Genomic DNA, 27,125 nt, shown 5'->3' with positions numbered 1-27,125 from the left:
ATGGTACTTTATCTTGGGGCCCCTGGAAAATTATCCTGTTGTTCATGTTAAAATAAAACATCTGTGAAAAATCGTTCCCAATTTCTCCCCAACCTTTCGGTGGTAAAGTTTGGTTTCTGTTCAAACTGCACTTCCCTTCTGCCTCTTGCAGCCCTTACAAGGTGAAGGTCCTCCCGACCCATGATGCCAGCAAGGTGCGAGCCAGCGGACCCGGCCTCAACACCACGGGCGTGCCCGCCTCTCTGCCTGTCGAGTTCACCATTGATGCCAAAGATGCAGGCGAGGGACTGCTGGCGGTGCAGATCACGGTGAGTGTTCACCATTTCCTGGTTGTACTCAATTTGTTTGGGCATGATTTGAAAATTGATCAGATTTTTGAGTCTCCAATCTTTGTATGTTTTATGCAGTCAAATAGAAAGCATGAAAACTGATCATTTGGTGCAATTTTTGAGAGTAAGTCCTTGTGTTTCTGCAGGACCCAGAGGGGAAACCTAAAAAGGCAAAGATCCGTGACAACCACGACGGGACCTACCTGGTGTCGTATGTACCAGACATGACGGGCAGATACACCATCCTAATCAAATACGGAGGGGATGAGATTCCTTATTCGCCGTACCGTATCAGAGCTCTCCCCACCGGAGACGCCAGCAAGTGCACCGTCACAGGTTAGCTTCTTTACGCTCACACTCTGATTTATAGAAACTTTGTATTCTACAGTTGGAATCACGGTTCTTTTGTTTTAGTTTGGTCCATATATACTGAAGGCCAAATGACCGTTTTTCCTTTTTTGTGTGTGTCCAAAGCATTTTAGAGATTTTACTTAATTTGGCAAAAAATTAGAGATCAGAATCGCAGTCATTTCTTGCTGCATTTAACAACAAATGGGGTTCTTTTAATACAGAGAGCCCAGTGGTTTCAAAGTTTTTAAACTCAGTAAAAAAATTTTCATTGCTTTTTAATTGACTGAAAATATCTTTGACTCTGAAATGAATGTGTTTTTATACTTTTGAAAAATGGTGTCAAAAGTAAATCATTTGTATGGTAGAGAAGATCCTGCTACCTAAAAGTGTACAAATACACGAAACACAAGCAAATCAAGAAAACTTCAAATTGTATTAAATTAAAGAAAATGTTCCCAAAAAAAATAAAAAATCAACTGTTAATATTATGCAGTCATCTGACTGTCCCTTAAATATTCACAAGTCATTATTTGCACTGACAGCAGTGTGACTACAGAGTTGGCCGCTGTTTGGATTTGCTGTTAATCTGACAGATGAATGAACTTAATGTGTTAATTTGCTTGTGTTTGTGTGATTGCCTTTGTTTTCTCCAGCTGCATTGCACTGAGCTCTCCCTTTCAACATGTCCATCAGTTTTTATTTGCTGCTCAGGTCTCATTTTTCTGTGCGTTGGTATGTCATGTTGCTCACGCTGTGCTCCTCAGTTGCACCTCACCTATACTCCCTCCCCCTCCAGACACACACATGCACTTCACCACCACCGTTCTTCAGCCAACTGTCTGGAGCACAGTTAATGCCACCCAGCACCCCCACATCCTTATCTGACTGTCTTTTATTTGTCACCTTTTTTTCTTTTATCTTGCTCCCCTGCTTCTCACCGTTCCTTTTATCAGTCTCAATCGGCGGTCACGGTTTAGGTAAGCCTTCTGAAAGATTCGTAACAGAAGAATTGCTCTTTTTTTTTTTTTCTTCTCTTTTCGCATGGAGAATTAGTGGTACCAAACCTTAACAGAATATCCCATCCTGTGCTTTTTTTTTCTTTCAAACTCATTTACTTCTCTCATAACACTTCTTGACTCATGTTTTTATTGGACGGACTAAAGGACTAACAGCGTCAATAGGATGGCATGGTGGAATGGCTCTTTTAGCTAATCTAGTTATAGTTGTAGATTAAATTGAAACTTTTTAATAACAGATGACTAGTTGGTTACAAGTTACATGAGACTTGAATAACATGACTAGATCTGATCCAACTTTAACCTGGTCTCATGGTTGTGGAATGTGCATGCAATGTGTTTTTATGAAGGTAAACCTGGGAAGCTGTATGGAGGAGTGAACCTGCCAAAACTAAAAATGCTCATCAAAATAAAGACGCAACATGTGGGGAATGTGCTACATAAATTATTTACATATTTTAGTCTAATCTTACAATTTTGTTTAAAAATATGTTTTGTAGTGTTTACTCAAGATTTCCTTTTTTCTCCAATGTTTTATTTGACCAAGTTTATTTTTTATTTTTTTCATGTTTACAATTTACCACCTTTGACAGAACTGTATTTTAACTTTACTGAATTTATCTTAACCTTTAAAGAACAATATCTCAATTAATTTGGGTGTTTATCATAGATCTTTGTTTTGTACTTGGCATCACAAAAAGTTGTTTTTCTTTTTTGTAAGATAGCTTTACATCAGAATGATGTACAAGCTATCCACAAACTCGCTTATACACTTTAAAAATGTATGAAAATACAAAGAAAATAAGATAAAAATTAATGAAGCCCATTAATCCAAAATGTGAACTCAGAAATGGGTTCAGCAAATTGAAGAGCCAAAAATGACAAAATAGTTTCAATCTATATTTGGATGCATTTAATGATGTATTAACAAATGTAATACACTTAAAATGGCTTGATTTTGGGTATTTGGCATGTTCAGTCTTCCATACTTTTCTACATATCGGACTGTAACAACAAATCACTTTATGCATGTTTTTGTTCTCCTAAGGCGCTGGTGTTGGTCCAACTATTCAGATCGGTGAACAGACAGTCATTACAGTTGACGCCAAGGCTGCTGGGAAAGGCAAGGTGACGTGCAGCGTGTGCACGCCCGAAGGGGCAGAGCTCGACGTGGACGTCGTCGAGAACGAGGACGGCACCTTTGACATCTTCTACACTGCCCCGCAACCCGGAGAGTATGTAATATGTGTCCGTTTCGGAGGGGAGCATATTCCCAACAGTCCGTTCCAAGTTACGGTGAGTTGCTTAATAGCAGATCTGCTATTCTTAAATGTTTGGCTTTAGATTGCTAAAGAAAGAAGAGTTGATTTTAAAATAAGAACCAAAGAAAATGAAACTGGAGAATTTTACATGTTTAAAACTTTTTATCACATAATTGTAGAAACAGATCTCTGGGCTCTCAAGCCAGTTTACCTTTCTGGTGTTACTTTAATTTCTTCAAAATAGATTAGCATAAACTTGAAGTATTTCTGCTTTTGCTCCAGATTTCCCAGGTTCTTCAGCAGAACAAAGCAGTGATGCTTCTGCCTTTCCTTATGAAGTCATTATTTAGAAAATCTTCTGGCAGTATGAGTGTTCCCTAAATCATTTTTGTTTCACACTTCAATCCTTCATCTTTTGTGCCTTCTCACACCACCACTCCTTCTCTTCACCACCTCCCCGCCCTCCCAGGCTCTGGAAGGACCATCAGACCAGCTCATGCAGCAGAGACAAATGCCCCAATACTACGCTCAACAGCCCTGGGTACCTAACAAACATCAAGCTGGTCTTTAGCTCCATTTGTGTTTAGCTGCCTTATTTTTTTTTTTTTTGCCCCAGTTGTCATGCTTCCATGTCATTGTTTTCATCCCACACCGACTGCCTCACTTCATCAGACTCCATCAGTGTCTGTGTCTCTTTGCAGGTGTTTCATTCATGCTGATGCCTTTTTCTCATCACTTTGTTCCCTTCATGTGAAAAACTGAACCCCTCCTCCAACACATGAACAGTGCAGCTGAGCTTTACAATCACATCCCCATTGTGGAAGAGATTTACATTTCCCACAGATTGTATTTATTTATTTTTACTAAATAATTGTGCAGCTCTGTTGTTAACTGCTTCATGTGGAAATCGCTTGAGAAACAAAGCGATTTTTCATGAGAACCATCCTCCTCTCGTCTCTGACCCACTGGTTTTGTTCTCGCAGTTTGTGCTGGTGCCATCGTCTTGACCGTAATCCTCATTTGTCATTTCATTCCATGTCGTCTCATCCCTGCATTGGTGTTTTGGAAGCTTTACCTCTCTTGTCTTGCATTGTGCTGATGGTGTGCAACATGGCTTGGCAGAGGGCACACCATAAAGTCTGTAATCCTTTAATTTCTGTTCCGTCTTTCAGGCAACAGACAGACCAGTTGGGATGAATGGCCTGGATGTGGCAGGACTTAGACCTTTTGACCTGGTCATCCCATTCACCATTCAGAAGGGAGAGATCACAGGTAATGCATAAAGTTTAAATCTCGACATTCTGATTTCTCAAGAAAGGACCGGCTACAAGTGATAGTCGAGACCAACTAACCCAAGACCAAATCAGTACCAGACTCTATTGAGGCAGAGACGGAGCCAAGACTGTTGAGGGACTGAAACGAAGACCAGCGCCCCACATAACATGATGCAATAAAATATGAAGCACTACATTTGCTTGCTTCCGTCAATATGTTAACTATATTAGGTGACGTTAGCTTATGCTCCATGTTGGGAGGCCATTAGCTGACAAACGGAAACTAGTGCCCTAAAACACGTAGTGTATGCACTACACAGGTAGCTAACATAACTTGTGTAGCTAATGACTACATTTTTGTGAGCTGCAGGCAAGGAATTTTGGTACAGAGGTAGGTTGCTAACATTAGCTAGCTTTGCTAACAGCACCTCAATTACAAATATATTTGGGGTGTGGATTGTTAACTGCAGTAACAAAATACATATTTAGGAAGAAGTTATGTTGTTGATGGATTTGAATCTGAGTGTTTTACATCCAATGAAAGCGAGGATGTTGCATAAAACTGACAATATTCTGGATATTTACTGATATATCCACAGTTGTGGTCTTGAGAAAATCCAGAGCCCTCAATGTCCAAGACCCAGACAAGATGGGGTACAAGATGAGGCGGACTATCAAAGTAGCGTAGAGTACTAAACCACTAGTCACAACATATGCCTCTATTTTGTTTTTGAAGGTGAAGTCCGAATGCCATCAGGCAAGGTGGCCACGCCTGACATCACCGACAACAAGGACGGCACCGTAACCGTGAAGTACGGTCCCACAGAGGCCGGTCTACATGAGATGGATATTAAATACGACGGCATCCACATCCCCGGTACATCAGAGTTCTGAAATACCTGCAGCTACTACAGTGCATTTAAACTGACTTTTTCATGCATTTCTCGGTTTTCCATCAACAGGAAGCCCCCTGCAGTTCTTTGTGGACTACATGAACAGCGGGAACGTCAGTGCCTACGGCCCTGGTCTTATCCATGGAACCGTGAACAAGCCTGCCGTCTTCACTGTTGACACTAAAGACGCTGGAGAGGGTATGCAGAAAAAACACCAACTTCTGTGTTCACACAAATGTTACATTTAAGCAGATCTGGTGAAGCATTATATACACATATTATAATGTGTATATAAAAAAAAAAAAAAAATGTCACACTTTTTTTCCTCCACAATGTACAACTGTCTGTCAAATTCCTCTATTTTGTGCAGAAACCTGACAAATGGTCCGGATTTTGATTGTGTTTATGAGAATGACTCTTACAGACACAAAAATACAACTTTGTGCGTTGCTGTATATAAACGCAGGTGGTCTTTCTCTGGCCATCGAGGGGCCGTCCAAAGCAGACATCAGCTGCATGGACAACCAGGACGGGACCTGCACAGTGTCCTACCTCCCTGTTCTCCCAGGGGACTACAGCATCCTGGTCAAGTATAACGACAAGCACATCCCAGGAAGCCCCTTCTCTGCCAGAATCACTGGTAAGGCTGCATTTTCGACCTGGCAGTCAAGTTCGCGGTCATGTCCCACATTTTCATTCCAACCTTTCAGATCGTATGTCATTACGAAATCAGTGACTGCTGAGAATTGGCAGGAGCATTTAACAAATGAGTGTTTCAGTCCTTTTTATCTTTGTAATCATCCTCTTTCATGGGTATTTCTTTGAGAAGAGTTCTTAAAGGACTTTATGAAGACATTTTCTGAACACATGTATCAAGGTTTGCTTCATCTTAAAAGTCTTTCCCAACTTTGAAATCTTTGGTTTGTTTGGGTTTTTTTACTGGAAATTATGCTGAATATTTTTGTAAACAATCAGTTTTTTGTGAGATCTTCAATGAAAGTGTAGGAGTTTGAAAGGTTTTTTTTGTTTTAAGTGAATAGGTTTGTACTTGAATGACTGACTCATAGGTCAGAGTTAAATGGCTTACTGAACCATAAACTAGTGAAAAGAGAAGTCAGGTGCTGGACTGAAAGGAAACAATGCTCTCATTTTGCCAAATCTCAGGAAAACAAGAACTGAAAAGAAAACCTTCAGATTGTTGAAGTTCTTTGCAAATTAAAAGAAAACGGGATAAACATCTTCACTGGTTTATTAGCTCCGCCCACTGACGTTGATCGATGAGGATAATGGATCACATGAATTCATAAACCATGGCAGTAGAAATTAATTGAACAGAGAAATGCAAATAATATGTAAAAAAGACTTTATACTGCTGACCAATATAATAGTTGCTGCATTTGTTGCTCTACCATGGGGACCAGTGGATGTCCAGACATGCATGCTCTAATCAGCCGGTCCTTGTCTCCAGGTGACGACTCCATGCGGATGTCCCACCTGAAGGTGGGGTCGGCTGCTGACATCCCTCTGGACATTGGTGAGCTGGACATCAGCCAGCTGACCGCCTCGCTCACCACGCCCTCGGGCCGCGAGGAACCCTGTCTGCTGAAGATCTTGCGGAACGGCCATGTTGGTGAGTCTGCCGCCGATCGGTCCACAGGTCACCTCTTTGGAGGAATGCGATCGGTGCTTTAACCGTCACCTCTTCCGTCAGGCGTCTCGTTCGTGCCGAAAGAGATCGGCGAGCACCTGGTGAACATCAAGAAGAACGGACGCCACATCGCCAACAGCCCCATCTCTGTGATGATCAGCCAATCGGAGATTGGCGACGCCAGCCGTGTGCGTGTGAGCGGCCAGGGCCTGAGCGAAGCAAGGACCTTTGAGCCAGCAGAGTTCATCATCGACACTCGCGATGCGGGTAAACGCTTTTGGAGATTTTGACAAAATTATTCCGTCTGAAGAAAAAGGGAATTGAATATTAACTTTTGCCTATTGTTGCTAGGATATGGTGGCCTGAGCCTTTCCATTGAGGGACCCAGCAAAGTGGACATCAACACCGAGGATCAAGAGGATGGCACCTGCAAGGTCACCTACTGCCCCACAGAACCAGGAAATTACATCATCAACATCAAATTTGCCGACCAACACGTGCCAGGTGCTCACCATTAAACGGTCAGGGGTTAAAGGTCAGGAATACTGGGCTTTTGGCTTACTGAACCAAGGGATTGTGCACACAGGGAGCGCCTTCACGGTGAAGGTGACTGGGGAGGGCAGGATGAAGGAGAGCATCACCAGGAAGAAGAGAGCCGCTTCTGTCGCCAACGTGGGCAGCCAGTGTGACCTCAGCCTCAAGATCCCAGGTGACCCTAACAGGAAGTTGGGAAATCACAAGACAGAACATCCACTGGTTCTGTTGGTGATCTGACCTCCTCCTTCCCCCTCTTCCTTCAGAGATCAGCATAGCGGACATGACGGCCCAGGTGACCAGCCCCTCAGGTCAAATCCACAAAGCCGACATCATGGAGGGAGAGAACAACACCTACTGCATTCGCTTCGTCCCCACCGAGACGGGCGTGCACACGGTCTGCGTCAAGTACAACGGCATGCACGTGCCTGGCAGCCCCTTCCAGTTCACCGTCGGGCCCCTGGGTGAGGGCGGAGCCCACAAAGTTCGCGCTGGGGGCCCGGGCTTGGAGAGGGCCGAGGCTGGAGTACCAGGTCGGTGTGATCGGTGTGTGTGAGCAGTGTGTAGTTTCCGACGGTGCGGCTGACTCCTCTGTGCTGCTCCTCAGCCGAGTTCAGCATCTGGACCAGAGAGGCCGGGGCCGGGGGCCTCAGCATCGCCGTGGAGGGGCCCAGCAAGGCAGAGATCACCTTCGAGGACCGCAAGGATGGCTCCAGTGGAGTGTCTTACATTGTTCAGGAGCCGGGTGAGAGGAGACGCACTGAGCATGTGCAACAAATCAAACGGTTTTCATTGTTTAATGGACAGGAGTTCAACATGGAGCTCAGTTTATAAGGCACAACCATCTAATAGTAACTTTATCAATTTCTCTTTTAAAAACTATGAAAAAGCCTTTTGTGAATAAATTTAATTGTTTGAACAATGAAACACAGCTAGAAAAATTWGAATATYTCCTTTACAACTCTAAAACTTTTTAGTATTGACAAATCTTGCGATGTGGGGCAAATAATTTTATTAAATTTTTTTGAAAAAGAAGTCGAAAAAGCTTTGACTTATTTGTTTGGTGATTACTAAATAATTTGTTGCTGAAAATGACAAAAATCATATACTGAAATTATAAATTGAAAGAAACCCAAATATCTAGGGGTGCACCACTAAATCTGCTGTTAAAGATCCGTAATTCTGGGAGATCAGATATTGGCTGATACGCACTTGTGAAACTGATCTAATCCTCTGCCGCAAACATCTGAAAATCAGCCACTGGCCCCCCTTGGACCSAACCACCAGGTCCCCTCTGCATATAAATGATGGTCACCCCACTGTTGCCGACTTTATCGTCATATTAGTTTTTTTTCTTCTCGGACAAAAAAAAACAAAAAAAAAATGTTTCTACCAAAATYGGAGTAGGTCATGTTTTTCAAGTAATCTTGTACTCCTACAAATACTTCCCATGAGTGACTGTCTGTTCCTCGTCGTCCAGCTTCAGTGATTCTGACCGTTGTGTCCTCCTGCAGGCGACTACGAGGTGTCGATCCGTTTCAACGACGAGCACATCCCCGACAGCCCCTTCATCGTCCCCGTGTCCTCGCCGTCGGACGACGCYCGCCGCCTCACTGTTGCCAGTCTTCAGGTGAGGCTCTGAGACACACACACATCCGTGTGCATGCAGACCAGGCCGCAGTGCACTGCCCGCCATGCAGCAGCAGCAGCTTGAAGCTCAAGCCATCTGCATTCTGGGTATCAARCCAGAGAAGAAGTTGAGCAGTTTTAGTTTTGGGGCTTTAAACCACCTAATGAAACATGTCAGTTGATGCGTAGAAAAGGAGAAAACAGTGAGTAGATGCTGTGAGACTAGAGTGGAGAGGTGAAGCTGTATGATGAGCTGATGCTGCATGGGGGGGCAGTTCAGGGGCTTCTGGGAAACTCGAGGACTGTGTGTGTTTCTCGTGCCTCATTCTAAAGGCTCCCAACAGCCTTCCCACTGTGAAGCTGTGACAGGGCGCTAAAGGGTTAAAGAGGTTGGAAACGGGCTGTTTTATTTTCCCTTCCTGTCTCCTTGATCTCTCACACACACATTACCAAGCCTCACATCCTATTGATTTCAAAAAGAATCCTAGAAAATCTAGATTTGGGTTCTACAGATGTTTCTCTGGGTTCTCTTTTGCTCTCACACACTCCTTCACACAASTAAAGAACTCAAATTTGAGCAGATCCACTGATTCTCTCGGGTCCATTCCACCTTCTGTCTCTCCGCTACACAGCCTTCCTCTTTAGCCCTCTTAGCGACCTCCAGGTAAGATRAATACAAAACTCCTGCTTGCTGCTGTTGACTTGAATAGTAATCTCAGCTTGTGACTCAGTGTTGGAGTTTTTGTTGTCGAGCAGGAGTCAGGGTTGAAGGTAAACCAGCCGGCATCATTTGCCGTCAGCCTCAACGGTGCCAAAGGTGTGATCGACGCGAAGGTCCACAGTCCCTCCGGCGCGCTGGAGCAGTGCTGCGTCACGGAGATCGATCAAGGTAACGGAGGAGAATCCTTTAGAGAGCCAGCAGGGCTGTAGGAGTCTCTGTGTGACTTRACTCTGCTGTCCCCCTTGTCCAGACAAATACGCAGTCCGGTTCATCCCCAGAGAGAACGGCCTCTATCTGATCGACGTCAAGTTTAATGGAAGTCACATTCCAGGAAGTCCATTTAAAATCCGCGTCGGGGAGACGGGCCAGGCTGGAGATCCGGGCATGGTGTCCGCCTACGGACCGGGACTGGAAGGAGGCACCACAGGTAGCGCCGCCACCGCCATCATGTCCATTGTCTTTGCAGAGTGTGTAATTAGATTTTATCCAGGTTAGAATAAGTATGCAAGCATGTCYTGGTCATTACAATAAAAACATTTAATTGTATCGCACAGTTTTTCCACATATACTACTGTGCAACCTCTTTAGCATGTAGCATGTTACTGCAATGTTTTGAAAATGSAAAATCCAGAAAATGCATAGCCTTTAGCATTGTGATTATCTTGTGTTGCTAATGGCAGTTAGAGTTGGGGAGGGGGGGTAAGGATCAAGGGGGAAAAATGAGAAACTTTTGGTTCTTCCTTCAAAACCGGCAGAAATCCTGAAGCAAATGTTACAAAAAACTGCAGTGATTCAAATTGTCAGATATTTCTCTGTGCTGATAATCACTGGCCAGTGTAGAGACGATAATATACCACCTCAAGATGTTTTTAGCCATTTCCAGCTGCATGTGCAGCTGAGGGGTTCAAGCTCAAGACCCATAAATGTTGCAGACTACATTCCTACACCCTCCCTCATGTTTTCTGGGGAGCTCAGAAAAAGTCCTCATTCAACCTTTGTTCATTTTTTAAAATATTTTTTGCCCCCTGCTGGCCACTTTCCGGCATCCAGTTTATAGTAGTGGCTTCATTTCTCAGAACTAAACATTACAAACACTTTATTCTGTAATTTGTTTTKGCACGTTTTATGTTACCATGATATCGAGTTGCATCAGAAATAAGGACGTGTGTAATAAGTACATGGTTAGAAGTTTCTCCATGGTGAAAAGTGTCTGGTAAACTTTGCTGCACAGCTCAGCTTCAARAAACCTTGTGTTTTCTTACCCGGTTCATTGTCACGCTCAATTTTGTCCCGACTGCTTTTAGGAACGGCATGCGAGTTTGTGGTAAACACGAGCACTGCAGGCCCCGGGGCCCTCGCTGTGACTATCGACGGGCCCTCCAAAGTGAAGATGGACTGTGTGGAGTGTCCAGAGGGTTACAAGGTTACATACACTCCGATGGCCCCTGGAAACTATCTCATCTCCATCAAATACGGCGGCCCTTACCACATTGTGGGAAGCCCCTTTAAGGCCAAGATTACAGGTGAAGCGAGGTCTTTGCTTTTGGTTTGAAACGRTAAAATGAGATGCAGCCGCCCCTGACTTGCTCTGTTCTCCAGGTTCCAAGCTTGTGTCCAGCCACAGCATGCATGAAACCTCCTCGGTCATGGTTGACCCCGTGACCCGCGCCATCAGCAGTTCTCAGCAGGCCACTCCCACTCATTCAGATGCCAGCAAGGTGACGGTTAAGGGCCCGGGCCTGACCAAGGCGTTTGTTGGTCAGAAGAACAACTTCTGTGTCGACTGCAGCAAAGCAGGTAAGCCTTTATAATTCATGTATAAAATGTGGGCACTTAAGTTTTSACCAAAGATTATTTGATAATCTGAATTTATAGTAATTGCATATAATTACTATAAATTGTATTATCAAACTCTGCTTGAAAACCYCTTAATAACCAAACTTTGGCTTGAAAATGGAGGCTGTTGAGGATTTACCACTGACCTGCTTGTGACTTTATTTTGTCAGACGGTGGATGGATGCTGTCCAGAGATTCTGTTTTTAGACTGAGACTTTGAGGCTAACTGTATGRCTAAGTCACACCAATAGTATTTCTTGTTGGAAGCGGATCTCTGAATCCTTTTTTCCCTCGTTCCTTTTTGATTGCAGAGCAAGATTAGTGCATTTGTAACAATCAACCCGTTCCTCAATGCCAAATAAACAATGCGTAGTTCCATCACAACTTAATCATCACCGTCATACTGCTGACTACAACTCGGGGACTATTGTGGTGTACCTCAGGGATCAGTCATTACACCTGTTATTTYCCACTATTAGTCAGCATGGTGTACATTACCACTTCATCAGAACTGTTTTGGTTCACCAAATTCTCCTGTCRGCAAACTTAACAGAACCTAACGAGACAGAAATGCTCCCATTCATGTCTTCATTTTTTTTTTTATTTCAGACATTGTGCTGAATGCTCTGAGATTGTATTAAGTTGCATCAACTATTTATTCCAAAAGGGAAGTGAAATGTTAAAACTCGTATCAGAATATTTTTATGATTTGTTGGTCAGTAAGGATCTCTGATGGCAGTCAGCCTTGCAATGAATCTCAGTTTGATGCAAGACTGAAAGCTGGTTAATTTTCCAGTGATGATGGTTTAAAGGTAACTCTAAATAGGTGGACTTTTTGTCTAGATTTAAAGAAACTCAGTGTTTCAGCTGTTTTGTAGTTTTCTGGAAGTTTGTTCCAGATTCATGGTGCCTAGAAGYTGAATGCTGCTTCTGTCTTTGGTTCTGCTTCTGGGGATGCAGAGCAGATCAGAACCAGAGGTCAACTCTGACTCAGATGACTTATGATGCTCCCAATTTGTWTTTKTTTTTTTTACTATTTATTGAAACCTTTTCATTCTGCAGGTCGTAACATGCTGTTGGTCGGTGTGGACGGTCCAAAGGTCCCCTGCGAGGAGATCCTGGTGAAGCACATGGGCAACCGCGTGTACAACGTCAGCTACCAGCTCAAAGACAAGGGCGAGTACATCCTGGTGGTGAAGTGGGGYGACGAGCACATCCCTGGCAGTCCCTACCACCTCACCGTCTAACRGCCACCGCAGCGACCCGGAGGTCCCGTCCCGCTGGTGGCTGCTTACGGCTCCAAAGTCTTCCCATTGTTGCAAATTAAGATTCCCTGTGTGGTAGCAGTTTAACTCATGTGAGCCAGTTTGCTTGTTATCCTTCACTGTAATCCAGTCTAAAGAGCAACACAGTGAATGCTTGTTTCCTTCAGAAATGGGGAGGGGGGAAGACGCCCCTTTGATCACTGTAAACTACCAGAATATTTAACACTTTCAGCCACGTGTTGACCTTAAATTAGTGCAGAATGCCAGGATATTGTAGTAACAGGTTTTGGTCCCCAGCTTTAGATGGAAGGTTACTGTTTACACTGGAGGAGCTCTTACAGACATGAAAAATGGATTTTGGAGCTTCTAKATGAGCAAATCACAGGACAAAGGTTTATAAACAACCCTTTTTTTGTCTTTTTTTTTATTTTTTGGATTATTTTTGTGTTACAGTGACATTACTTTGACCTGTGTCTGTATAAAACTCAGCTTGTCGCTTGTCGGCGTTGCCCAGTCAAAGCTCACCCTCGCTCGGCTTTTCCGATCATCCGTCATCGTTTTAATCTGCTGCTAGTGTGATCCAGTTTTACCCACTGCTGTCCTTTAGTAGACAGGAAATCAAAGGGTGTGCTAACATGTATTTAGCTTTCTCTGAACACGGCTGCTGGAAGATGTCGCTTTGTGTGGCTACGTTAGACACCAGCGTGCGCTCCGCATATCCTTTAAGATTGGGAAACTCTTTCCGAGGAGGTTTTGGAAAAAGTTCTGAGTCGATGACCAACGGGTCGAARAAGGGAAGTTTTCAAACTTGTCGAAAGAGTTTATAGTTAAAGGCTTTGCTGCGGTTTAAGTCTTTGTTTTGCATTTCACCCTCCATTAGAGCATAACTCTGCTTTGTGCCTTTATCTGTATTTCGAAGCTAAATAACAGAATTTTGTCCAAATTTAAAAAAAGGCTTTTAAAGTGATTGTAAGACAGTATTTTGATACACAATAAAGTATTTTTCTCAATCGAACAGAAATTTGTTGTTGTTTATTTACACTCTGCTGCCAACACATTTTTATGAAACACTTTTAACCAGTGCTGATTCACTCTGCCACCAGAGGGAGCCACTGAACGGAGGTCAGGCGTCGATGTGTATGTAGACCTTGAGATTGCATGCCTCTATGAAATGAGTGAGTCATTTGTATTTTAAAAAAACAAATGATTGTCGGCAGAAGTCATGTCTGGTCTGATTCACAAATTCAACTTCATGGTCCATGAACGGCTCKGTRTCGTTTGGACTGAAGCAGGTCAGCAGATCGACATGAAAATGACAGGAAGAAGAAAAAAGTATGAAGAGTTCTCAATCTCAACACAATCTGCCCATCAGAACAAAACTGGGAGCACAAAGATCTTTTCAGCTKATTGTGTTTTATGGCAGTATGTTAAATGTAAGGGGTGGAAATGAACAATTCTTATTCTAATTCAAAAGCACTTATTAATCCCAAATGGAAATTAAATAAAATTACTATAGCAAGAGGAAATGGGAATGCATTTCAAAACAAAATGTAAATTAAATTCAAAAAACTTTATTCAAAGTGAAATTAAATGTAGTTTTTGAAACCAAACAATCTTTCCAGAGCTCTGAGGAGCCTGATGGGTGTCCACGAAGGAAAATGTTCATATTTCAGCTGATCTGTAACTGAAGACGAGAGGCAAAATTATTGCTGGTTGGTAGGGGTCTCCATGGTAACCATAAGTCCTCTTCCACCTGGCTATCAGCTGTTGGGCAAACATGCCAGGAAAAGGACTATTCAGTCCTRCCATCACAAATGTAAACATCCAGTTAGCTAAAATCTACTTCAACTGGAACTGTATGCTTAGGTGAGACTAAGTTATGAGCATTTTGGCAACAAGTTCTGCAGGTATGTTTGGCATGAAGAACAGAGGAATGTGCGCCTACCRTTTAGTACGATGGAGGATCTTTAATGCATTGGATGAGTTTTCTTCTAAAGGTTCTGGAAACATTAAATACTAAATATGAGTAAGTCCATAGTGAAAATGAAAATTGCTCRMTTTGGTGAGCAATTTTCAACAATACCCTCCACTGGGTATTTCAACAATATAAGAGTCTGAAATTCAACCTATAAAATTCAACCCTCTCAGTTCCTCGATCTAGATCCTGAAGTTTCCACAGAACTGCTGTACTCAGATTATTCTGTTTTAATTTAAGACATGTTCGAAAGGCTTGACAAATTCTTCCACATCTGTACGTTTTGCAGCAACATAACTGAAATAAAATGAACTAAGGCACGAAAAACATCTAATGCTGATCTAATTTAATGTTTCCTATATTCTCTCTCCCCAAACAGTGCATATCTATGGATGGATATCTACATAGATGGAACATGAGATAGCATCTAGGCAGCCATCTGATGCTTCTTTTCTCTGGAAACATTTTTTAAATTCTTCTTGCTGTATCAAAATGTTAGAATAAACTCTTCAGACAAGCATAACTTCAGGTGTGTGTGTAATTATGTTTGTGTGTAGAGACGGAAATAACTTGGATCAGGTTCTGGCGAGTCCTGATTGTCAACTTGTGTCTCTGGGTTTTCTTGTGTTTGTGCCAAACTTCTCTAGAATCAGTGCTGCTTTCAGTTTGACTTACTGACAGCAAAGACATTGTTAGTCTGRGAGTATAAATAAACACACACTTCTGTTTGTAGCATACCTGAAAAAATATTTCAGTGCTTCATTCATAGGGACAAAAAAAAAACTATTTCCAAGCTTTGCAAAAAACTAGATGAACAGAACAAGAAAGAGCTTTCCACAATATCACCAAATAATAACTGAATAAAAAATACTCATAGGCAAATCAATGCAAATTAGAACTAAAGAATAAAACAATTMAAATGAAAAAAAAGAATGCCATAAACAACTTTTGCTTCTGTCAGCAATGTAAAACAACTAGATCTGAGATCTGAGTCGTCTMACCTGGTTGAATGAAGGATCAGAGGCAGAGACTCAGACTGCTGAGGCTGAATGTTGTTACTGCTGCCTGGCCGTCAGGAGATGTATCGACTCGTCTCAGGTTTTTAATGTTCAGCATCTTTTTATCAGTTCTACCTGGAAGCCTCTCAGTTACAAACCGAAACAAATTATATTTTGTCCCTTTTATTGCTTGTTGCTTCTGTCACGTCAGGTCTGCTACATTATCAATAAATATATAATATATTGTAACATGTAACTTTCCAAAAAACTGCAACCTCAGATTAAAAGCAACATCAGCACTGAGGCCCCCGAACACTATAGGAGTACATGTKAATGTTAAAAGAAAAAAAGAAAAATTATGAAATACATGACTATAAGCATTTGATATTTTTATAATTGGGAGCTGCTCCACCTGAATTTAAAAACATCCATCTGTGGTTAATTATTCTATATTATGTGTTTTACTCAGAGATGAAGTTCCTGAAAATAAATGGACTTGTAGGTAATATTCTAATCTATTGATTGGRTCGTTTTGTGCAGATTTTAAATGGTTATATTTCAGAGAATCCCATTTCCTCCTTTGTGAAAATTAAAATGATTGCTTCGTGATGGAATGCGTCACAGTAACGCCCAGTTCATTTTCCTGCTGCACCAGTTCCACCCCTCCACCTGTTCTGCTCCACCCAGCCGCTGACTGCTGACAGGTGAGCACCTTCTTTCAGATCTTCAGGTCAGAATGTGTTTCGGTTGCACCAAAATAATGGAAATATAACTTTTAAGACGTACTTGTTCTGCTATTTTTGTTTCTGGTTGRCTTTTTCCGGCTGTTTCTGCTGTTCAGCCTGCTCTCCTGTCAGTTCACCGTCTGATCAGGATCCTCCACCTCTTCAGGATGCCTATCATCAATAAAACGGATGCCCAGCTCAGCGATTTACTGACTGACTAYGGCATCAAGCATGGACCAGTAGTGAGTAGGTATCAAACTGGGAGGCTCAAACTGGTGGCACTCATACTTCCTTTGTGTTTCAACCATCAGCAGTTTTTCTTTGGCAGCTGCAGATAAACGACTCAATGTAATCTAATAGAAAACATTTTAACTAATCAATAAAATAAAAYGATGCCTTGTTACATAACTAGGATCAAATAAAATGGATGTACCTTACTTTTWTTTACTTTTTTTTGTAAAGTGCCCTGAGACACGTGTTGTGAATTTGTGCTCCATTAAAAAAATACATTATACATTACATCCTTGTTATTCAGTTACTTATTCAGTAACTGCAGGTGATGATTTTACATAAATATGTTTTTTGCAGTGTTTGCTAGTCAACAACAGGTACAGTGAATGGTTAAGTTCTCACATTTATTCAAAATATGGTTACAAGAACCAATGAGCTGCTTTAYGAAAGGTTTGTTTATAGACTATAGTTTGATTAGTGGTGTAAAATGATCACTTAATGGTGATGCATTTAATTAGCATGAGGTACATTGAGTTGCTAGATAAGAACAATATTACATGGTAATTACAGTTTATGATATTTTTTAACATGATATAATTTATTATTGACAAAAAAAAAATGCATCACATGATTGTTATTTTTACATTATGTRTTAGCTGTCATTATGTTATTACTGATTGTCACCAGGTTTGGTGTGAATTGTGTTTTGTGACGTGAACTTTCTGACCACAGACTCCACTCGAAGTCTGTATGAGAGGAAGCTGGAGGAGGCCATGGCCAAGGACCGGACCTTCTACAGAGAAGAAGGTAGYGCGTTTCACTCAGACAAAACTGTAAAGTTCATGTTTTATTTGGTCAAGTTTGATAAATTGCTGCACTTTGATTTTGCTTCAAATGCCTGGAATTTGACCCATTTCAGTTCATGCAGCAAATTTGTCTCATAATTATCCACATCCCAAGTATTTCTAAGCATCCATCCATCCATCCATCCATCCATCCATCCATCCATCCATCCATCCATCCATCCATCCATCCATCCATCCATCTTCTTTACACCCTTGTCCCTTAGAGGGGTCGAGAGGGTTGTATTTCTAAGCAAAAGAGGAAAAATTAAAATCGCTGGTCTTTCATTTGTTTTTGTTTTTGTTTAGTGTTTTTTATGCCTGGTGTAAAGCATTACCTTGACTGCTTCTGGAAGTTGTATATTCTGGTTATTCAGTTAAATAATAGAAAAGGAGGCGACACCAACCTGCCAGATAAAACAGAGCAGATCTCTGATTTATTTACTTTTAACAAACTTGTTATGAATTTCTGGATATAAACAATGTTTGAACTTTCTTTTCATTTTTCCCACTTAGTCAGATTTTAGATAACCAATCCATGCATGCACAGAAAACACAATGAGATCTTTAAAGCCTTTGCTTTGTTGTTGTTGTGATTCATTACCTGATCTCCAGCTCTTATGAAATACACCTGAATATTTGTGTGAGCCATTGCTTTCATTTTCCCYGAGGGTTTAAGAAACATTAATTATGTAGGAAGGATCCATGTCATCAAACTGATCCGCCAAATAGTTTCACTTTAAATCTGCCGCTGTGGCTTTTCCCCTTTTCCTTCCTGGTTGTTCAGAGACGATGAATGATTTAGATCAGTTCATTTTAACCCTTTAAGCAGCTTTATGATTCTTACTGCATTGTGACACAAAGGAAGAAACAAGAGCAAAATGGTAAAGAAAAGAAAATAATCTCTTTGATCAGATAACTCTTGCTTATTTTCAGTTCTTTCCTCTTGTTTTTCTTGGCTAACTACACAATTCAAGTTTTTCAAATGTAATGATGATGATAGCAGATGATGATGTCATCTGCTATTTAAACTATCTAAACTCTGTGGATACTTCACTTATTCCTGTATTGCTGTATTTTATCCTGACAAATTGAATGACATAGTTTATGTAAATGAGTTCAGAAGTGTAAGAATGTTTGTTGTTGCCATGCAGAGGAGGAAATCACGTACATCATATGTCGCCATCCGGTGAGTCCTGATCATAAAAGCTTTCGTCTTTGTCTTTGTGCCAAACATTTCTACTCCGGAAGTCACTAATAATCTAATGATCAACAGCATCTTTTCATTTTGACAGAGAAGAAAGAAGACCTCAGCACAGTTTTTGCCTGGCTCTGAGCAGAATGGAGATCAGCCACTGGACCAAGCTGAAGAGTGAGTGTTGCTTTTTGAACCTGACCATCAGGCAGACACATGAAAGATGAGATAGAATAAAAATAGTAACCACAGAACAGAAGGAGCCGTTTCAGATGAGAGCTGAAACAACAGAAGAAGTCCAGTTGTCTTCTTCTCAATCAGATGGTCGTGTCCTGGACGACACCAGGGTACTGTAGCTTATTGAGGTCAAAGGTTATTTGTTTATATGACCATCTTCACATGAAGAGTCATGTGGTCCTCATCAGGAGTGTCCACTACCAACTTTCAGCTGCTTTTAGAATCTGACACAGTGGAAATATTCTATTGTTCACGGAAAACAATAGAAAACCAAACTAAGGTTTTTACTGGCTGAATGACCAAGAAGAAACGATTTCAACTGGTCTGGTTTTAAAATAAAACTTTGTTGCAATGTTTGCTCAACGTGTTTATTTAAATTTGATGTTTTTATGAAAATGTGTCTCTTGTGCATGAGGCTGTGCTTTCTTCTCTGTGTAAAGGATCAACCAAAGCAGCAGCTATGAACCGTCTGATGATCTGAAACTGGAACAACTCACAGAGTGAGTGTTGGGTTGCTTTGTTTTCTTTACATTCCCACCACTTATGTTGATGCTTAAGTTTTCTTTAAACAATAAGTGAGACGTATGTAATAAAAGAAAGTGCATTAACTATGGTTGCTAATCTCACATTCTAGATGATCAAATGATTGGAATAAGTTTACAGAAAACTTGATTTAAATCAAGTTTTGATATTATAAATGTGTGTTTAAATGTGAATTTATGTCACTGATCTTCAACATAGCAAATTTTCCTTCTAATCAAACTGTGTAAAAATACAGATCTTATTTTCAGTTTATGATCTAAGAAACTATTCATGAAAAGCATGAGAATGGTTTCATTTTTTATTTCCTGGTGAGATGAGATGAACCTATGTCAGTCTGCTCATATTACAGACCAGGATGCAGATGAGGGGAATCTGTCCTTTATCATTTATTTATTATGTTTCTATGCAGATGATCATGTTCTGTTTGTTTGTGTACAATGTCCCGTTCTCCAGGATGGACCAAGAAAGCAGCACTGAACTGGATCAACAGACCCAACAGAACCTTCATCTGTGAGCTCTGCTTTTTGATACCTGCATGTTAGATGAAAAAAAAGTCTCTTTCCTGCTCTACATCTTCCCTTCCTCTGTCTTAGTGTGTCTGTGAAGACAAGCCACACAACAACCAGTCACAGCAAACTGAAAGTCAAAGGGCCAATCAGACGGCAGTCGGCAGGAAAAACACGGATGGTGATCCCAGCGGTGCTGGTGCTGACCGGGTTAGCAGCTGGATGCTACTACGCCCTCCCCACTGTGATGTGAAATCAGATTCCTGGCTTTGTTTTACTTATTTGTGCATTTTTTCTTCTTCTCTCAGAATGTAATATTTTACCCAGTTAGTCAGCTCAGAAAGTTTACAGGTCTAAAGTTCACACTCCATTTCACTGCTGCGTCTGCTGAAACAGAAGCATTGAAAATCAGTCATTCTGCTTAGCAACATCCAGCCTGGCCATGCTCCTTTATTATGACCATGATTGATTCCAGTTCCATACTAAGCTACACTAATTTTTCTTTCCCTTGAGCGTACTGCTGGACCATCACTTCTCCTGCTTCATCTTCTGAACCCTAACTTGATCACAGAGCATGATGGCCTCTCATACCAAGTCTGCTTGAGGCTACTTCCTGTTAGAAGCGAGTCGTTCCTTCCCTCTGTTGCCATGTGCTTGATCACCATTATAGATTGCTGCAAAGCGATCCAGTGTAATCAGATCCTTAGATGGATAACCTCTTCCAATCTGAATTATCAACTACATTTGAGTGAACTGGATGATAAATAGGATAGAACTGAATTTATGTTACTGAACGTGAATCTGTGTGTGTGACAACACAGGATGGATTTGATTATGCACTTCTGGATACATTTTTTTTAACCTTGTAAAAAGTGTGTTGAGATGTTGTTTGCTTGTTTTGACAATAAAGGGTAACTGTTTGTATTTTTACCACATCAAAAACTGAAGACTGGTTTATATTTTAGAATAAAAAGTGCAAAACATTGATAGTAAAACATAAGAAAAACAGACATTTTATTCAAGATTCAAAAGTATTGGTAAAAACAAAGTAACTATTTGCATTTGTATTTAAAATAAAAATAATAAATAAGAATCTGAGGGGCCCATGGTGTCCTATGGGACCCCGGTCTTAGTCAGGTTAACAGGCAAAGGAGGCAGCTGAGGTTTCAGAGGGATGTCCGGCACTACGCTGTCAAAACTGAGAAAAAATATAAAATATTGAAAACAAAGCATTATAAGTTGTGGTAGGTGTGTGTGTATGTGTGGTGTGTTGCTGTGACCCCACCTCATCGAATGGCCCTGGAACCCGAGCGCAGTGATGAAGATGTTGATGAGAACCGTGAAGAAGACGAACACCGTGGCCATGTTGTTCATCGTGTCCAGCTTGGTTTGTTTCTGTACATCATTCAGATTATACCTCACTGCAGGCACGAAACAAAACCACGTGAACTTCATCAAACTTTAACGAAGGACAGAAGAGATGGAGAACTAAAGAGTCTGGCACAGAATCTGAGACATTTAAAACTCGTGTGATGTTGAGACTGAAGGATAGAAGCTTTATTTGAAAAGATAAAAGCTTTCGTCTGAGACATCTCTATCGCCCCCTGGTGGCTGTTCAGTAGTAAGTGCTACATCTGTGGACCAACAGAACATGAGCTCCAAAATATAATCAAATCGAAGTCTAACATTTTAAAGAAATATCTAATTTTTACCTTTTTTTCTTTTCTTAATATTTAAATAATCAAAATGTAGATTTTCAAACAACTGAGCTGTTAAATAATGCATAAATAAAAATGTTACTTATTACTGTATTTTAACAAAATATTTGTGAACTAACATACAACACATTAAAACAGAAAGAAAGCTTGGTTTCTTTATCAAATTCAGTCAGTCAAGTTTATTTGTATAGCACGTATTTGCAACAATCCCGACCCCWCTAAGGGACAAGGGTGTAAAGAAAATGGATGGATGGATGGATGGATGGATGGATGGATGGATGGATGGATGGATGGATGGATGGATGGATGGATGGATGGAATTTGCAACAAGGCAGCTCAATGTTCTCTTTACATCATAAAACTGATGTTATTTTACATCTTGATTTTTATACCATCCTCCCTGACTGACAGACTGGTGTGCAAACTGGCAGATCTGGGAATCCCCTCTCCCACCTGTCCTGAATTAAGGACTTCTTTATAGATCACAAACAAAGAGTCTGCGTGGGCCCCCATACTAAGCTGTGTGCTGAGCCCTCTGCTCTTCACGCTGCACACATGATTGTGTTTCAGTCCATTAAAGTACCATTCTTGTTAAATTTGCAGACAGCATAACTGTAGTGGGTCTTGATCTCAGGAGGGAATGAGTCTGTCTACAGGAATGAGGTGGAGCAACTCACAAAGTGGTGCACAGATAACAACCTGATCCTAAACACAGCCAAGACCAAGGAGATCATAGTGGATTTTATCATTAAGGAAAAATTCAACCAATATACATCTGTGAATACCGGGTGGAGAGGATGTCAAACTCCAGTTTCCTGGGAGATCATAACCTGACCTGGGACGTAAATACAGTAGAACTGAGAAAGAAAGCCTGTTGTCTCTGTGGTTCTCCAGCTGCACAGCAGCACAGAGGAAAACTCTCCAGAGACTCATACAATCTGCCCAGAGGACCATCAGCTGTTCTCTGYCWTTTCTTGAAAATCTCCAGATCCCACTGCCTCAGGAAACCAGGAACGTTTTAAAACTCTCCTCTCACCCTGATCACGATTTKCTCCARCTGCTGCCATCTGGCTGCAGATACAGGAGCATTGAAGCAACGACAACCAGGCTGAAGAGCAGTTTATACCCACTAGCCATGCGGGCATTAAATGCCATACTGGTTCTATTTATCACTCAATTTCATAATAGGCAAAGTAATTTTATTACATGGTTTCCATAATGACAATAAAGATTATCGATTATTATTAAATGCATAAAGTGAGGAGAATAAAGACAATGGATTCATTTCATATGAAAAGAAAAATGTCCAAAGTGTTGTTGGATGTTTTAGCTCGATGTTTTCACCCAGCGCTTCAAACAGTTCAATCTCTTTGAGACAGACAAAGCTAGGTTTTTATGTAGTTTTTAATATTTTAATTAAAATCAGACATGTATGCAGACATGCAGCATGTGAACTACAGTGTTGACTGATCTACACGGTGTCCCCAGGACACGGATGACTTTTAGCCCCGATTTTGTAAGCCACACTCTCTACAGTCAGAAATGTGCTTTGACAGAACTAACTTACTGCTATAAGAACAACGATGGTGGTGAAAAAGGAAAGCGTGGGAATCACTTGCCAATAAAGACGAGCAGCAGTCCCACTACCACCTGCAGCGTGATGGACAGAGCGAGCAGAACGATGAGAGGCATGTAGAAGTTATACTCTGGGCCAGCATACAGGATGGTCTTCAGCTGGGACGAGTTGGCCATCAGCAAAGCAACATCCAGCATACTCTGAGCTGCACTCTTCTTAGTGGCATAGTGGTTCATGTCAAAGGAGGGGGGTCTTTTACCGGTCTGAACCTGAAGGGTAAAGAAAACATTCACTCTCAACAACATGTCACAAGATAAGAAGATTTAGAGATCTTCTTTCTGGGTCTCTATGTTTTTTTTTTCCAAACACTGTCATGTTTTTGTGTGTTATTGGTCTCTGTATTTGGGTGTGGCAGCATGAAGAATGTGTCATGGCGCTGCGACAGGTGATGACTCACCTGGGCCAGAGGAACAGGCCAGACCCAGCATGTGCTGCGTTCGCTGTCGACATTAAAACCTGCCGTGTTTCATGAACTAGAACATGCATGTCCCGTCAGATGCTCCTATTTTATGTGCTTCCTCTACCTCCACTGCTCTGAGCTAAACTGACTGGCTTCCATAATACAAGTTAGAAACTGAGTTAAACATTATTTTATTCATTCAATTCAAAGTTCAAACTATTCTGAACTTTACTTATTTTTGAAAGCTTTTTTAAGCTTTCCTTATGAAAGTTCTGCCTGTCATAAAGTGTTTTCCTTCGGATTTTAATGATGGTAGTTATCAAAATATTGATTTAAAAAAAACCACAACAATCTGGACAAATCACGTCTGCAGAATTACAGGCTAATTTCTCCAACCTAAATTTAAAAAAAAAAATGTTTCGACAGTTAAATAGTTTCTTAACAATGATCAACCACTTTGACATCTTTCTGTCTGATTTCCATGGTAACCACAGCACTGAGACTGTGGAACACCACAGGTCCAAATGCTGTGCAGTTGGACCTCACAGCATAAGACGCAGTTGACCAGGACTTTTTACTGAAACGATTAAAGTGCTGGGTCAGATCTGCTGGTTCTGGATTGGGTCCAGAAGCTGCATTCAGTTTAATCTAGATTCTAGAACAAACTTTCAAAAACTGCAAAAATGCTGAAACACTATGAATCAATACTAAAACCACATTTGTCTAGAGTTGACTTTGATTATTAATAACTGTAACACATAATTCTAGTCTGACCTGTAATGTTTCTCTTTTGTTCTGTTTGGTAATTGTTTTATGTTTTCATCACGCAAAGTAAACTGAACTTGTTGATTAAGTTTGGAATACAAATTTCTTTGCTCTGTAAAAGCAAAGAAATCAAAAAATATTCCAAAGTGGTCTCCCTTTTAAAAGCCACTTTTGAATATTTTTGGATACATATGCAATTTTTATATTATAGATTTCCATTTAAGCTCAATGTACACAGAACTAAAGAATAACATGCTGTCATATGCAATAAATTTAACTTATTTAATATTCCTGAAAAGCAATTTTATGTCGATAGCTCAATTCATTAAACATAAACACATTTTATGGACTATGACTGATGTTTTAAAAACTATTTCTGTTAATCATAATTTTGTCCTTGCAGCTGCAAAGAAAACACAACGTTTAAAATATGAATATTACATCACACAAATAAAACATTTCAATAAAGAAACGTGGGATAAATGAAAAGCAAAGCTTATTATTCCCAAAGGTAAACGTGATCTGGAGCTGAAAGACATAAAATCCCCTGAAGACAAACAGAAAGTGTGTTGTAGTCTCACGAGTTATAATTTTGTTGCTAAAACAAATGGGGTTGGTAAAAATAATTAAATTGTGAATGTAAAGAATACATTTTACATTTAGGACATGTGGTTGAATACTTTAAATGCTTTTGGACAATCTCTCTGCTTCACCTTTCTCTGATGGAAACGTACAATCAAAACACAATGACAAGGCGTTAGGCATGCAGCTCCGCCCAGTCATGCACATGGGTGGATGTCATGTCACACCTGGGTGTAACTCTCACTGCAAAGCTTTCATTCACCTCAACACAATGCTTACAAGTGTGATGTGTAAACACCACGGTTATGAACAGATGTGTTGTTTTTCCTGTAAAGATTGTTTGAGATATGATTCCCATCTGGGAGTAAAGATCCATTAAAAAATCATTTAAGAACCTTTTTGAAAACAGAGCTGTGGACTTTCTGGATTTGCTGCAGTAAAAGTGAATATAGGAGTTGTAACGCAGGTTTGGTCAAATTCCAATCCCCCTTTCTTGGAGACCAAGCTAGTGTGACTCTTTTCAGTCAGTGGGAATGATCTGATCCATTAACAAAGAGCAGAAATTCAGATATTTACAGATTAACCGCAACATTTCTTAAAGCCTATTGTGATTCCATTTGTGCTGTTGATTTTGTCTGTAGTATATATTCAGTAGTCAAACTACGGAAAATATCATTTAGTTTAATATGTATCTGGGTTTTCCATCAACAATCTCCTCGGTGTTTTGTTTCACATCCACTTATTTCGTTCACAGAAGTAAAGTTATATTCGATCCTGAATTATGTAGTGAGACTGGGATGTAAAAGCGCACTTACCTCAAAGTCCCCCATTGTATTTAGAGCCTCATCTTCTCTCTTCATCCTGTGATCTGAGGATCAGCTTTGCTCTCCGATGGCTCTCTGTCCGGCCTCAGACAGCCCTGCTGTAGCTGAGGAGCTATGGAAACCTGAGGGTGTTGATAAAACCCAACAGGTCTGGCCACTCCACCTGTGTTTCAGCAATATTTCCATGCTCCTCCCACCAACTTTTCACCTCCAGAATCATCTTCCTGTTTTTCTCTCTCCCTTACCTTAGAAAACTCTGAATCAATTAGCACTATAAGTGGAGTCACTTAAAACGTCACTGAAAGCATTTAAAACATTACCAATCATGTTAAAGGCTGAGACAGAACCATGTTTGCCGCCATTCTGGACAGAAAAGTGCATGATGATGTAGTCCATTTAAAACGGGGGTGGAAAATAACTAGTTACTCTCATTACTGTAATTAAGTACAACGTGTTTGCACTTCAAGTTTACAAAAATGTAACTTTTACTTCTTCTCGAGTTTGTTTTGAGTTAAGAATTTTACTCAGGTCCCTGGTGTCAGAGCTGCTGTAACAGAGTTGACACACAATCTGAAGAGAAAATAAACAAAGAGTCAGCAATGGCGACCAGCTGCTGACATCCAGATTGCGTTTTTATTCGCCGACTTGTATTAGTAAACAAACTGAGCTCAAATACAAAGAAAGGACTAAAACTCTGATTGTAACTATGGTAACTCAACAATCAAACAATTTCTATATTATTCTTTGCACTTGGTCCTGGGTGTCAGAACTGTTGTAACAGAGTTGACGCACAATTTTAGCACTTGAAGCTTCGGAGCTTGTAAAAGAGAACAAGTGTCTTTCCACAGAAATGGACCGTAATAGGAGTAATCAGGAGTTTACCTGACCCCTAAAAGGACACTCAATCTGCTTTAACAGCCAACACTAAACAGAACAAAAAAAATAAAAAAAAAAATAATAAAACTTGTCCAACATGGAGATGTTGAGATTTAACGGTCCTCCGTGGAGACGTTAAGATCCAACGGTCCTCAGAGCGAGTCAACRCCAACCTCGCCTGAGAAAACCAGCCAAACGGTGCACAAAAACCTAACTACACGACCAATTCTGGTTAATCATGATGTTAAGTATCCCAAACGGTAGCCTTGGTACTTTTCCCCACCCGCATACTGACCTGAAGAGAAAATTAACAG

General features: G+C 40.8%; 3 protein-coding genes across 7 annotated transcripts in view; 2 read left to right on the top strand and 1 right to left on the bottom strand.

The window, feature by feature from the left end:
* The window catches only part of flna (filamin A, alpha (actin binding protein 280)), a 53,759-nt gene extending 39,980 nt beyond the window's left edge, over positions 1-13,779 (top strand). Inside the window, exons 29-49 of one of the 4 annotated variants that reach the window (XM_008412900.2) lie at positions 152-308; positions 476-665; positions 1,634-1,657; positions 2,745-2,992; positions 3,428-3,499; positions 4,131-4,230; positions 4,969-5,109; positions 5,195-5,323; positions 5,592-5,765; positions 6,594-6,755; positions 6,837-7,040; positions 7,125-7,277; positions 7,360-7,482; positions 7,574-7,840; positions 7,915-8,052; positions 8,822-8,937; positions 9,693-9,825; positions 9,908-10,084; positions 10,962-11,180; positions 11,257-11,454; positions 12,556-13,779. In XM_008412900.2, coding sequence (XP_008411122.1) covers positions 152-308; positions 476-665; positions 1,634-1,657; positions 2,745-2,992; positions 3,428-3,499; positions 4,131-4,230; positions 4,969-5,109; positions 5,195-5,323; positions 5,592-5,765; positions 6,594-6,755; positions 6,837-7,040; positions 7,125-7,277; positions 7,360-7,482; positions 7,574-7,840; positions 7,915-8,052; positions 8,822-8,937; positions 9,693-9,825; positions 9,908-10,084; positions 10,962-11,180; positions 11,257-11,454; positions 12,556-12,740 — 3,310 coding nt within the window. In that variant the 3' untranslated portion in view covers positions 12,741-13,779. The remainder of the gene's footprint in view (positions 1-151; positions 309-475; positions 666-1,633; positions 1,658-2,744; positions 2,993-3,427; positions 3,500-4,130; positions 4,231-4,968; positions 5,110-5,194; positions 5,324-5,591; positions 5,766-6,593; positions 6,756-6,836; positions 7,041-7,124; positions 7,278-7,359; positions 7,483-7,573; positions 7,841-7,914; positions 8,053-8,821; positions 8,938-9,692; positions 9,826-9,907; positions 10,085-10,961; positions 11,181-11,256; positions 11,455-12,555) is intronic. The other 3 variants (XM_008412902.2, XM_008412901.2, XM_008412903.2) reach the window with 3 other exon arrangements.
* A 2,675-nt stretch (positions 13,780-16,454) lies between these two features.
* emd (emerin) lies at positions 16,455-20,971 on the top strand. The gene is made up of 7 exons (XM_008412899.2): positions 16,455-16,702; positions 17,420-17,494; positions 18,684-18,718; positions 18,825-18,901; positions 19,402-19,461; positions 19,958-20,014; positions 20,098-20,971. Exons 1-7 carry the CDS (start codon positions 16,624-16,626, stop codon positions 20,261-20,263), a joined length of 549 nt encoding a protein of 182 aa, XP_008411121.1. The 5' UTR covers positions 16,455-16,623; the 3' UTR covers positions 20,264-20,971.
* Positions 20,972-21,059: 88 nt separating this feature from the next.
* On the bottom strand, positions 21,060-27,125 carry LOC103466952 (ninjurin-2). 2 transcript variants are annotated; one of them, XM_008412898.1, is made up of 5 exons: positions 27,107-27,125; positions 25,927-26,057; positions 23,348-23,573; positions 21,296-21,431; positions 21,060-21,208 (listed from the first exon to the last, which is right to left on the bottom strand). In XM_008412898.1, exons 2-5 carry the CDS (start codon positions 25,969-25,971, stop codon positions 21,124-21,126), a joined length of 492 nt encoding a protein of 163 aa, XP_008411120.1. In that variant the 5' UTR covers positions 25,972-26,057; positions 27,107-27,125; the 3' UTR covers positions 21,060-21,123. The 2 variants fall into 2 exon arrangements, with proteins under 2 accessions (XP_008411120.1, XP_008411119.1); XM_008412897.2 differs by lacking the exon at positions 27,107-27,125 and having other exon boundaries at positions 25,927-26,536.

Source organism: Poecilia reticulata, linkage group LG7 (assembly GCF_000633615.1).
Source record: "Poecilia reticulata strain Guanapo linkage group LG7, Guppy_female_1.0+MT, whole genome shotgun sequence".
Classification (NCBI taxonomy): Eukaryota; Metazoa; Chordata; class Actinopteri; order Cyprinodontiformes; family Poeciliidae; genus Poecilia; species Poecilia reticulata.
Note: the sequence above shows the minus strand (reverse complement) of the source record. Positions and strands in the feature narration are given on the sequence as shown.

Bases quoted from the DNA above. Each gene is read 5' to 3' on its own strand.
- LOC103466952 (XM_008412898.1), bottom strand. From the start codon at position 25,971: ATGAAGAGAGAAGATGAGGCTCTAAATACAATGGGGGACTTTGAG. The intron at 23,574-25,926 runs GTAAGTGCGCTT...TTTACCCTTCAG, and splicing joins ATACAATGGGGGACTTTGAG to GTTCAGACCGGTAAAAGACC. The intron at 21,209-21,295 runs GTGGGGTCACAG...ATTTTTTCTCAG, and splicing joins TTCCAGGGCCATTCGATGAG to TTTTGACAGCGTAGTGCCGG.